General features: G+C 49.9%; 1 protein-coding gene and 1 non-coding gene across 2 annotated transcripts in view; both read right to left on the bottom strand.

The window, feature by feature from the left end:
• Positions 1-13,761, bottom strand: part of PIWIL1 (piwi like RNA-mediated gene silencing 1) — a 465,014-nt gene that overhangs the window by 360,980 nt on the left and 90,273 nt on the right. Inside the window, exon 7 of the mRNA XM_040347413.1 lies at positions 3,010-3,090. Within this exon, the coding sequence (XP_040203347.1) occupies positions 3,010-3,090 (81 nt within the window). The remainder of the gene's footprint in view (positions 1-3,009; positions 3,091-13,761) is intronic.
• TRNAK-CUU lies at positions 8,075-8,147 on the bottom strand. The gene has a single exon. It is a non-coding gene; the product is annotated as a tRNA-Lys (tRNA).

Genomic DNA, 13,761 nt, shown 5'->3' with positions numbered 1-13,761 from the left:
TGGTTAGGCTGCATTGGTTGCAATGGTGAGGCTGCATTGGTTGCAATGGTGAGGCTGCATTCGTGGCAATGGTGAGGCTGCATTCGTGGCAATGGTGAGCCTGTGCATATTATACGCCTATTAATACGGTATATCCAAATAACACGCCCAAGCTTATCCTTAGTACTGAGCAGCGCTCTGGGATTCGTTGAGGCCACAAAATAAATATATTGGCACAGATTCACAAAAGCACTTAGGCCAGTACGCTGCGTAAGTGCAAATATGCGCCGTCGTATCTATGCGCCGGACTCAGAAACTAAGATACACCTGAAAATAGGCTTCATCCGACCGACGTAACTTGCCTACGCCGGCGTAGAGTGGGCGCATATTTACGCTGGACGTATTTGGCGCTCCCATTGATTTTCTATTCACATATGCAAATAAGGGAAATACGCCGATTCACGGACGTACCTCCGTCCGACGCAGTGCGCGTAAAGTCATACGTCCGTCGTAAAGTTTTGCCCCATAAAGGAGGAGTAACTCAGCAGCATCCATGCAAATGGCTGCACCAGGGAACACAAGCCGACGTATTTTTTTTTTTTTTTTTTTTAAGTGTATTTTTGTGCGTGTACTCGAGAGAGGAGCCGGACTGCAGAAGTTGGGAGTAGGCAGGCCTCCCCCAGAGGCAATCTGCCACCTTTCTCCATGCCCCGGGTGGCAATGGCAGGTGTGTGAGGGGGTCCTCCCACACAGCCCGCCCTACCTGCTCTGCTTTGAAGCCCAACGGGGCAGAGGGACTCCCTATAAGGGAGTGAGAGGATTAGCCCGCTCAACCAGCCCCGTTAGTCCTTCGCCTCTCTTTTTAGAGACCGCGTGGTCAAAGTGCGTGATGTTAACCCAATTTCGAGTGCGTGTAAGTGTGGTGGTTTTTGTGGGAGGGGGGTGGGCGTACTAAGCGCAGGCTTACCTCGCATAGCACACCCACCGGGAGCCGGGCAGAGACCACCAAACTCAATTCACATGTAGCCGAGACCGGGATCTGAACCCCTAGCTGCAGAGGTGAATGGCTTGTCAGCGCAGTGCCAATCGTGTTGAGCCACCGCAGCTCCACTAAGCCGACGTATTTTACGTAGGACGTGAATATGACTAGGCGTAGGTTACGTTCACGCTGTAGGCAGTGATCCGGCGTATATTAGGGAGTAGTTCCGACGCGATTCTGAGCATGCGCACTGGGATGCGTCCACGGGACAGCGCATGCGCCGTTTGTTATACGTATCTCTCTGAGACTTAGCCCATCATTTGCATGGGGTCACGCCTCATTTGCATGGCTCACGCCCACTTCCACTTACGCCGACTTGTGCCTAAGAAACCCAGCGCAGAATTGGAAGCAAGTGCTTTGTGAATTCTGTGCTTGCCTCTCTGCGCTGCGTCGGCGTAGCGTAAAGAAGATACGCTACGGCGGCATAAATATGCGCCGCTGTCTGTAAATCCGGGCCATACAGTATATACAAATAACACGCACAAGCTCATCTCTTCACCACACACAGTCACAAAGGCAAGAGAATTCTTGTTGGGCAGTGTATTAGTTGCTCGGAGGAACACACTTAGACCAAATTTTAAAGGTTCAAAGAATGTCAGGCAAACTAGTCGGCCCTCGCGCATGTTCACTTCATTAAAACTGGCCCTCTTTGAAAAAAGTTTGGACACCCCTGCACAAAGTTGAAGAAGTGTCACCAATCTTCCCAAGCAGTTCGTGTTTAAACCAAAACACCCAGTGATATGGTAGTCTGCTTACCAGAGAGCCTCGACTGCGGATCACAGTCTCACCAAGCCTAGGGATATAGGTCTCCCCACAAAACAATCAGGATATAGCCACCAATGTTCCCAGGATGACTCAGAATTAAGACAGAAACCTTTATGGTGTAGTATGTTCAGTTTAAAAGGACATTTAATAGGTAATAGATGCACTTACAGAAATTATGCTATAAATCATCGTTATTGTCGTGGTAGCGGCGGCATCCCCAATTGTCTCTCCTTACTTCCTGTGTGCTCGTGACACTCACCTTCGGCCAAACCCCAATAGAAGTCCGTTAGTGACGAAGCGTATGTAGGGTGCCTGTGACGTCATCACGTTCTGTCCATCGAGACGGTGGTGTTACGAGCGCACAGGAAGTAAGGAGAGACAATTGGGGAATGCATTGCTTTAACTGACAATTGCGCGATCATGCAGTGCTGTACCCAAACATAATTTGCGTCCTTTTTTTCCCACAAATAGAGCTTTCATTTGTTGGTATTTGCGCTATTAAAAAAAGAGCGACAGTTTAGAAAAAAATATATATTTTATTTACTTTAATAAATATCCCCAATTTTTTTTCTTCATCAATTTAGGCCAATAAGAATTCTTCTACATATTTTTGGGGATTTTTTTTATTTTTTGCAATACTCATATATTGTTTGTTTTGCGCAAAAGTTATAGCATCTACAAATGATAGAAAAGATTAATGGCAATTTTTTTAAACTAGAAATAGCGATGATCTTCGATTTTTACCGGTATAGCCGCGAACAAATCGGACATGAGAAATTTTTGGGACCATTGAAATTTATAGAGCGATCTGCGCTATAAATATGCTATGAATATTGTATAAATGTCACTGGAAGGGAAGGGGTTAACACTGGGGGGCGATCAAAGGGTTAACTGTGTTTCCTCAATGTGTTCTAACTGTGTGGGGATGGGACTAGCTCGGAGAGATGACCGATAATTGTTCCTACTTTGTAGAAACAGACACTCTGCCTCCTCTGACAGCATAAGGATTTGTGTGTTTACACAATCCCCCGCTGTGCAGCAGGCGCTCGCACTCCCTCTGGTGGCTCTCCTGGGTAAACCAGTATGTGTACTGGATTTCGCCCAGGAGAGTCATTCTGCCGCAGTATATCTGCATGAATCGGTTGGGAATCGTTTAAGTGGTTAACTTTGCTGCACTCTATTTTTCCAAATTATACTAACAAAAACATGAAAGCTAAAGAACGTACTGGTGTTCTCTGATGTCAATTGGATCATCAGGGTTGTAGTAATTGCGACCAATTTGCTTCATATTCATCAATCTGAGCAGCCTAAAAACAGAAAAATGAAATGCAATTAGATACAGTGTAATATTATAAATTAGAATCAGTCCACAGAAAATATTCATGTGTTTGCTAAATGCGAGAAGAGGAATTTAGATTTACCTGTAATCTCTTCAGCACAGGAAACGTATTCATGCAGCATGGGTTATAGGCCTGTATTTTCAGATGATTGGACCCTGCCAAGCTTGAGGACATGCCCACCTGGGGTGCCTCCCCTATAAACTCACCCCTCTGCATTGCTTGCTACAAAACAAGAGTGTGTATATAGTGATCAGTTCAATATCTCAACATAAATAGCAAGTGAATATGAATGTGTATATATAAACATACAATGTTGAAAAGTGACAAAATGATCACTGATAAAGTGCAAGGTGCAAAGTGGTTAAAAAATCATCCAAAAATTGAGTGAGTGAGTAAATAAATAGTCCTTCAAAAACGATCCCGTTAAAACAAGTGATGCTGAAACTTCACACAACTGCTCAGTTCTCACAGAACTCTCAAATCCATAAAATGATGAATCAGCCTTAAGAATATCCCTGGTGATAGTGATCCCCCACTTCCAGACTCCTGACTATCAGTTCTTGATATTTCCCTCAGGATTTCAGATGACGTGTAGAAATGAAATAAATGCCTCCCATAGTGTAGTATATTTAAACAATCAAAGAATGTATGTTTATATGTACATATTCACTTGCTGTTTATGTTGAGAAATTGTGCTGATCTCTATATACACATTTATTATTGTTTATAATTTGTAAACATTCTAGATTAAGCAGCAGTTTCATTTATCACATGGCAGTTTTATTGATAGCGCGGGGGACCACACCACTTATCAAGCAATGCAGAGTAACAAGGAGAATTTAGGGAGGGTAAGCCTGTGTCCTGTACTGTACGATATGGAATTTACAGATAGTTCAAAATTCCTCTGATCTTAATTGTACAATACAGGACACAGGCAACATGTTCATACACCATGGAATGGAACTAGATGTCAGGTGTCTGTGATAGTGAACCCGTAGGGCTCTTTCACACATGCGGACCGTATGTCTGCTTTTTCATCCATCTGTTTACGGATGAAAAATGGACATTGATCACTATGAGATTGCGGGTGTCAGCGTATGAACATCCGCTGACACCCGATCTCACCTAGGTCCGCAATCCTCTGATTCTGCAGATGGAGGAAAACCCTATTTTTCCATCCGTCTGCGGATTGAATCAGGTGAACAGACAGACGGTCCGTGTTCATCCAATCTCCCCATAGGGGAGAGCGGAGATCTGACAGGGCGGTCCCTGCACAGTGTGCTGGGACCACCCTGTCATCCTCCAGCTCAGCGGGGATCAGCGGAGCAATCCCTGCTGAGCAAGCGGAGGTTCATGGGGCGGATGGGCCACCACACACCAGGAATCCGATAGTGGGGGGGGGGGGGGGGAATCTCCAGCAAACTGGAACCAGGTCGCAGCCCCCCAGGTACACCCAGCTGAGTCTACTAGCAAGTGCAGAGTACAATGACAGTAGGGAGTCCAGAAAACAAGGTGAGGTCAGGGCAGGCAGTAGGCAAGCACAGACAGTAGACCAAGCCGAGGTTGGTACAGGACACGGGAAGTCAGATGCTGAATACACATAATAGTATGGGAACAGGAGCTCAGAGAACGCTGAAGTTCCTCAGGCACTTAGCACGTGTATATACACAGGAAACCAAATTGAGTGGTGGGCAGGAGGTGCTGGAAGGCAAAGGAAATATAAACCCAGAGAATAGCAGGTGACCCCCATAGCGGAGCAAAGAAGCCAAACAACACATGTGAATAGATTCAGAGGACTAGAAGCATGGCAGCAAGGAGGTAACAATTACTCAAGTAGGAAAAGGCAGACTAAATTGTGACATTAAGCAACAGACCTGTGTGAAACAAGTATGGAAAAGTCAGGTACACAGTGCTGCTGCAAGAAGAGGGAAAGGCTTGGGTGGCCTGAGCTAGGAGCAGGGGAAAGGTAAAATATCTGATGCTCAAAAAACAGCACTCATTTAATTAGAAAAAGGAAAGTTAACTTGTTGAGGAAACTGGAGATTAATATGCCTACTTCCACAAACAATGTTATGCATAATACATTGTAAAGGTCTGGATGAAAATATAATTTTTCTTGGCCCAAATGGTGCAGTGGTCGGCCTTTCAAGATGTTTGTATAAAATGAGTTGTTCACAAGAGAAATTGGCAGTACATTTGATCCTAGGGATGGTTAGAGAATGACAGTTTGGTTGCATTGTTGAACTGCATTATGGCATGTTGTCCCTCTAGATAGGGAGGGTCCAGGGGTGGTCCAGAGGTGGGAGAGACAGCCTGCACACTCTGAGACTCCAGTCTTGTAAGAGACGTCCCCTGATACCTAGGCCAGACAGACACTTTGTCTGAATAAAAAATGTTCCATTTATATAGCAGGAAGATTTTTTTTCCCCCTTCCATTATCAACTAAAGTGGTAATCCACCTAGACAAGGAGTTTTGTCTCTAGGAGGTAACCTTCTTAACCAGGATTCTTACAGATAAAAATTATTCAAACATATTTATTGAAACTTAGTGACTGAAAAAAATAGGATTTTTTGTACTCACCGTAAAATCTTTTTCTCTGACGTCCATGGACGGACACAGCTCCTTAAGTCTTGACAAGTGGGTTATGTTCCCTGTTTACAGGAGAGGACTAGGCAGAAACATGTTAAATGGTTAAATACATGTTACATTAACAGAGTTAAACAGCCCCGCCCAGGGGGGCGGTCCCTCCAAACATAACCCTCCTCACTGCAGCATGCAGCCTCAGTTCGTAACAAGCAGTACAAACCTAAAAAGGAGGGGTGGGAGCTGTGTCCGTCCATGGGCTTCAGAGAAAAGGATTTTACGGTGAGTACAAAAAATCCTATTTTCTCTTATCGTCCATGGACGGACACAGCTCCTTAAGTCTTGACAAGTGGGACGTCCCCAAGCAGTGTCAAAAACGAGGGGTGGGAAATATATCAGTAAAACCAATTTTAACTTCACCCCAAAACAAGCAGAGCTCCTCAAACGGAGGAGATGCAACTTCAAACGGCCGCCTGCAAACACTAGCGGGCGAAAAAAAAAAAAGCATCAGAAGATGCACTCACAGCAACCATGTAAATTCTGGAAAGGCTGTGAACGGACGACCAAGTCGCCGCCTCGCACACCTGAGACCGACGCATGTTGTCGGACCGGAAAAGGGGGGCCCGCCCCTTAAGAACACAGGCCTGTATGACAGCCTACCTGATCCACCGAGAAATGGTGGGCAACGAGATTGTCAGTCCCCTTTTGTGGACCAGACACCGACACTAAAGAGTCAGATCTTCCGAAACTGAGCAGTAGCAGGCTAGTATACCCGCAAAGTGCGTACCACGCCTAAAGTATGAAAGGCAACCTCCGTAGGATGCGGCGGCCGAGGACAGAAAGATGTGAGAAACAATGTCCTTATTCTGGCGAAAAAGCCGAAACCACCTTCGGAAGAAGGGAAGGTCGCGGACGCACCACCACCTAAGGCTATGAAGGATCAAACATGGCGGCTTGCAAGACAAGAGCGCCAACTCAGAAACCCCTCTAACAGAGGTAAAAGCCGCTTAAAGGGGCCACTTCTGAGATAGTGTCAAGAGAAAATCTCTCTGATGTTTCCAAAAGGAAGATTCCCGAAGAACCGAGAGCGCCAGAGTCAAAACTCATGGGGGAAAAGATGGGTCAAGGGGGGGGGGGGGGGATAGGATAAGCCCCCTCCACAAAAAAAAAAAAGGTACCCACCAGGGAACGGCCACAGAAAGGCCACTGAAAGAACACAGCAGGCCGATGGACCCCGAGTATGTCCGTGGACATCACTCCATCTCTTTGCACCCAGAGATGTAGGTCCGCCAGACACAACGGTAGGTTCACCGGAAGAAGACTACCGTGCCCTCAGCATTGTTGAGGTGACCGAGTCGGACAGACCCCGGTCCCTTAAAGTCTGGCTTCCAATAGCCCAATTGAGCAAGTCAGTGACTGTACAACAGGAGGAAGTATGGGACCTCGAGACAGGAGGACCTCCTGCCCTGGCTACCGCCAGGGTACCTCCGCTACCAGGCGGCCGAAATCGGCGCACCCAGGATCTGAAGCTATTAAAATCGTCGGGATTCCTCAGCCTCCACTCTGTGGGGAAGCCACTACAATGGGGGAAAGACATAAAAGTCGCCGAGACAGGCCCCACAGGGCCACCAGCGCAACTTGCACGTCTGTACCAGATCGCTAGATCTGGCCACTAACCTTGATACCCCTGTGGCTGAGACGAGTGGCTAGGAGATCCATGCCCTGTGAGGCTCACCTCCTGCCAGGTAGTTGACTCCATGTACCAAGACCAGTTGTCCTGATTCAACATCAGGCGACTCCAGTAGCCCGCCTGCCGGCAAACCTACGTCCAGCGACTCTGGGCCCCCCAGACGCCCTCACAACCATAGACGTTGGCGTCCGTTGTAATCTCCACAGAAAGGAAGAAGCCACCTCCCGGACCGAAAAGTCAGGGATTCCAGCCACCAATTCAGAGAGACACTGACTAGGTGGCGTACCTGAATCTGATGATTCAGAGACCAGAGATTCGTACCACTCGGACAGCATTTCCCTCTGGAAAAAAACACGAGTGTGGAACTGGGCTTACTCTACCGCCTCAGAGGAGGCTACCCACAGACCTAGAATTTGCTTGCAAACGGAGAGACCAATTGCGTGATGTCAATAATCACCACTGACTGAAGAGTCTGCAAGTTCTCCAGGGAGAAAAAAGACCTTTGCCACGAGGAGTTCGGAAGTTGTAGGCACTCCAAACTGAGTCGGAACCAGGGCCGACTCCAAATGTTTAACACCCACCCGAATTCACGGAGGGTCCGAAAAGCCACAGACACAACCTCTGAGTCAGGAAGTTGTCTAAGTAGCCACGACAGCAATGGTGAAAATCATTGGTGGCGCCCAACGTGGGGCACGAGCCCACGAGCCTGAGATTAAGAGTCTCATGCTCTACCGACTGAGCTAGCCGGGCTGCTGGCGCCAGTTCAAAAGGAAGGCCCACAACTGACCGTGGGCATCTCCATCGCGAGGCACAGAAAAACTCTATGACTTGCGCAAAGTTGAACAAGCATGTATGCGTCCTTATGTCCAAGGACGCCAGAAAGTCCCCCGGATGGAGCGCAGCTAAAAGCTATATAGGTAGCAGCCCCATGGTGGGTCGTACCTATGACCTTCTGCACCGAAGTGCAAGTGACTACCCCACTGAACGAATGGATTCCGAGCGGACCTACCCATCATTCACAAAGACCTTTAGGTCCTTGAAGCCCAAAATCGGATGGATCATGCCCATCCTTGGGACCGAGATAGAGTCCCTCAAACCACTAGTCCTGCGGAAAAGATAAAATTACACCGCAGCTTAGTAAGTCCCATACTGCTCAAAGGCAGACTGAGCCGGGAGAGGGAGACACGAAGGAAGAAAACTGTTCGGTGGATCAGAAGGGAACCCTTTCTAGTACCCCGAAGATACCACCTCACAGACCCACTGTCGGAGGACAGGGAGGTTCACCGAGCTGTTAACAGCAAAGGCGACCCCCCACTTCAGAGACGAGCAAGGGAAGCTACATACATTGGCGGGTTCGGGTGCCGGCGCAATTGGCTTACGCACCCAGGGAATGATCAGCCCGCCAGCTGAGCCCTTGTCGGCCCAGGAGGTTCGCCCGCGGCCCCTGACTGACGGAAAAAGACCGCTTTGGAAAAAGAAGGACCCGGCCCACGGTAGGGCCCCTTCCCCCTGGAAGCCTGAGGGAGGAGAGCGCTCTTCCCTCCAGTGACATCCTTGATAATGTCAACCAGCAAGGACCCAAAGGTCTCCCACCCAAAAAGGGTAAATCAGTCAGGGCGTATGTTAGAGGCCTGGCCAGCAGACCAGCATTCCAACCAGAGAAGGCGCCATCTCAGAAACCAAAGCCCTGGATATCAAGGGCGCGGCATCCAGTGAAACATCACAGACATATACAGGGCCCTGGACCTGCAGTTCCGTTAGCCTAACAACTTCGGGAGAGAGTCGGCGCTCCTCCACTGTATGGTTCAAAATGCTCACTCAGTGAGCGACTGGGATCCAGAGTAGTGGCCACAATAGGCCGCAAGACAGACCCCAGCATGATAGACATGGAACGGGTCAGAACTTCGGAACTTCTCAGTCAAATTCCTACAAGCGGGGGTGTCCCGCAATAGGGGGGGGTGGTCACCTATACATGACGCCCGGAGGGTCCACCACCGGAGGAGAAGCCCACTCTCTTAAAAGGCTCCCCTCAAGGGGCACCGAGCCGCCAGGCGGTGAGGGACTACAAAAGCCCTCAGTGGCTTTTCTCATTCCGCGTTTTTTTTTAAATTAACAAGAAAGGGCACAGAAGGAAAACCTACACAGAGCGGTCTGATTTGTGTGATCCCAAAAAAGACCGAGCTCTCAGCGGAAACCCAGCTGCACTATCCAGCTACAGGGTGTCCCGTACAGCAGTGAGAAGCGCACCTCTAAGTGCCTTATCCTACACCCCCAGGTATCTGGTCCATGGCTCCATCTGTGACAGAGCATTCCCCAGGGGATAAGAGGGGGGGGGGGAGGAGGGCACTCCTTTGACCCCTGCCCGTCCACAGTCCCCCACCCTGGCACCAAGGTGTCCAGGACAAACATTAAAAAACCATCTGTGGGATCCCAGGTGGGGAAGCACCAGATACTGACTCCAATAGAGCAACCCATACACATAGTGTGTATGTATAAATTGCCATTGATTTACAGAAGCTCCAATGCCCTATGCAGGGCAACTCACCCTTCGCTGCGCTGGTCGGGGGTATCCCAGGGGACTCACCGAGGAGAAGACTGCCCAGCGCGCCATCCGCCCACAGCACACGGCGTGTGGGGAGGAAAAAATACTGTGAGGAGACTGCAGCATCCGAGGGACCTGTGTGTACCGTAGGATTCAGCACTAGGGGTCAGCCAAGATGGCCGCAGAACGTCCTCGGAGCGCGGCTACGGCAAAATGGCCGCCAATGGGCAAAATGGCCGCCAATGGGAGTTTTCAATGCAATTGAAAACCACCCCAAAAATGGCGCCACAGCCGGCCGAATGGCGGCAAAACGCAGCATTTAAACAGCAAAAGCCTCTAAGGCTTTTAAAAGTATAAAAAAATACACACAGAAACCTCACAAAAACTCAGGCCAGACACAGTCCCCTCAGGGAGCCCCCCCCCCCCCCCCCCGGCAGCGGCAAATGTTTGCAATGCAGCAGAAGGAAAGGAGCAGGGGAGGGAGGAGAAAAGGCCCCCCAAACCCCGGGAATGCCCAGCCGTACCAACCCACCTAAGCGGGAGGGACTTACTTACCTCAGAGCAAGCATTCGCTGACGCATTCCTGACAGAACTACAACCGCAAAGGAGGTAGCTGTCGACCCGGTCCACTGTGAGTGAGACAACACCACAGCCCAGTCATATGTGGACCTCGGAGCAAGGCTCACCGGCCACCTCAGGAGTCATGGGGTATGGCGTGGCAGACAAAGCCTCTTTGCAAAGGTGTGTCCACGCATGCTGGTCGGACTGAGAAGACTACAAGGATCTATAAAATCCAACCTGTCTCTCAGCCGACAGTTGAAAGAAGATTCTTTAAGAAAAAATTAAAAGAAAAGAAAATAAAAGAAAATTTCTCCTCAAGGCGCTGGGCCCATACGTCCATCTCCTTTGCTAGGCAGAACGAAACTGAGGCTGCATGCTGCAGTGAGGAGGGTTATGTCTGGAGGGACCGCCCCCTGGGCGGGGCTGTTCAACTCTGTTAATGTAACATGTATTTAACCATTTAACATGTTTCTGCCTAGTCCTCTCCTGTAAACAGGGAACATAACCCACTTGTCAAGACTTAAGGAGCTGTGTCCGTCCATGGACGATAAGAGAAATAGGATTTTTGTACTCACCGTAAAATCCATTTCTCTGAGTTCATGGACGGACACAGCAGCATAGACCTTAGGGTTATGTACCTTCGCTCTAGGAGAGACTAGGCAGAACAAAAAACAGCACTTTAAGTGTTAAAACACTTCTCAGTACAGCACCTCCCAGGGGGCGTGTCCCCCGGGTACATCCCACTCTCTGGAAGCATCCAGCCTCAGTTCGTAGACAAGCAGTACAAACAAAAGGGGTGGGTGCTGTGTCCGTCCATGAACTCAGAGAAATGGATTTTACGGTGAGTACAAAAATCCTATTTTCTCTTCCGTTCATGGACGGCAGCATTGACCTTAGGGACATCCCCAAGCAGTGTCAAAAATTTCGAGGGGTGGGAAAAAACACCGCAAGCCAAGCTTCACCCCAAACAAAACAGAGTTCCTTAACGGAGGAACTGCAACCTTAAACCGCCACCTGCAAAACCTTGCGGCCAAAGGAGGCATCCGAAGAAGCACTCACATCCACCTTGTAAAATTTTGAAACGGTGTGGATTGACGACCAGGTCGCCGCCTTGCAAACCTGCAAGACAGACGCTTGATGACGGAAAGCCCAGAGGCACCAATCGCCCTGGTCGAATGCGCCGTGACCTGAAAGGGAGGCACCCGCCCCTGTAGGGAATAGGCCTGGAGCAGGACCTGTCTGATCCACCTAGAAATGGTGGCCGACGAGACCGCCAGGCCTTTTTATAGAACCAGTCACCGACACGAACGGTGAGTCCGACCTCCGAAACTGAGCCGTAGCAGACAAGTACACCCGTAGGGCTCGAACCACATCCAAGGAATGCAAAGTGGCCTTCTTCGGGTTTTTCGAGGACATAAGGATGGAGAACAATGTCCTCATTATTGTGAAACACCGAAACAACCTTTGGAAGGAATGATGGCTGCGTCCGCAGCACCACCTTATCCTTATGGATGGCCAAGTAGGGAGCCTTGCAGGACAAGGCCGCCAGTTTAAATACTCGTCTGACCGAGGTAATTGCCACCAGAAAAAAACACCTTCTGGGACAGAGTCAACAAAAGAATCCTCCGAATGTCCTCCAACGGAGCTTCTTAAAGTGCCGAAAGAACTAAGTTCAAATCCCAAGGAGGCAGTGGAGGACACACAGACGGGGATACATGCCGGACCCCCTGCACAAACGTACGCACCAAGGAGTGCGCCGCCAAGGGTCGCTGAAAGTAGACAGCTAGAACCGAGACTTGGCTCTTCACCGTACTTAAGGCGAGAGCCTGATCCACTCCACGCTGTCAAGACAGCAGAATCCAGGACACCATGTATGTACGGGGGTGCCACTTCATCTCTTCACACAGAGATGCAGGCCTTCCACGTACGATGGTAAATATTACTGGACTTCCGTGCTCGTAGCATGGTAGAAATCACTGAGCCCGACAGGCCTCGGTCCTTCAACACCTGGCTCTCAACAGCCACGCCGTCAAAGCCATCGACTGTAAAGCAGGGTGAAAGATAGAACCCTGCGACAGATGGTCCTCTCTCAGGGGTAAACGCCAAGGAACGTCTGCCACCAGACGCACCAGGTCCGCGTACAAGGGATGGCACGGCCAATCAGGGGCGATCAGGATTGTCGGTATCCCCTCGGCTTCCACCATGCGCAGTAGGCAAGGAAGAAGTTGCAGAGGAGGGAAAGCGTATATTAGGCGATAGTGACCCCAAGGCGCCACAAACGCGTCTGACGCGTCCCCCACGGGTCCCTCGACCTGGTCACGAATCGTGACACCTTCGGATTGAGACGGGACGCTAGAAGGTCCACGTCAGGAACGTCCCAACTTTGGCACAGAGTCTGAAAACACCTCCGGGTGTAGCGACCATTCTCCTTGGTCTAGCCTTTGACGACTTAGATAGTCGGCTTGCCAATTCAGCATCCCCGGAAATGTACACCGCCGACAGAGCTGGAACCCAGCTTTCGGCCCACCGGAGGATGTGCGCGACTTCTGTCGCTGCAGCAGAGCTTCGTGTGCCCCCCTGATGATTGACGTATTCCACAGCTGTGGCGTTGTCGGACTGGATTCTGATCGGTGCAGACCCAGAGACCACTTGGAGAGACACAACTTGATCGCTCGGAACTCCAGTACATTGATTGGAAGGCGGGACTCCTCCTAAATACAGCATCCCTGGGCTGACTGGGCACCCCAGGGCCCCCCCCCCCCATCCGGAGAGGCTGGCAGCCGTTGTGATCACTGACCAGTGACACGGCAGAAACAATCTCCCGGTCCAAAGTACCAGAGACGTCAGCCACCACACTAGGGAGGACTTGGTCAATCGACTCACCCGAATCTGGTAATCTAGAGATGAAGGAAGCTTGTTCCAATGTGACAGAATCTCTTTCTGTAACACTCGAGTGTGGAATTGGGCATACGGGACTGCCTCGACAGAGGCCACCATCAGACCCAGCACTGTAATGCAAAAGCGAAGCGACGCCCCTATTGGCTCGCCAACCGCTGTACCGCAGATTGCAGAGTCTGCAGCGGTTTCGCTGCAGGAAAACTCTCGCCTCCGAGGAATCCAGGACCAGCCCCAGACATTCCAGCCGCTGAGACGGCAACCGGTACTGACTTCTGGGTATTCAGCAGCCAACCGAATTCTCGGAGAGTCTGACAGGTGATAGACACATTGTCTACCAATTCCAAGCTAGCAAACCCGCGCTGC

The sequence above is a fragment of the Rana temporaria genome, chromosome 1, assembly GCF_905171775.1.
Source record: "Rana temporaria chromosome 1, aRanTem1.1, whole genome shotgun sequence".
NCBI classification, from domain to species: domain Eukaryota; kingdom Metazoa; phylum Chordata; class Amphibia; order Anura; family Ranidae; genus Rana; species Rana temporaria.
This window is presented reverse-complemented; position numbering and strand designations above follow the sequence as displayed.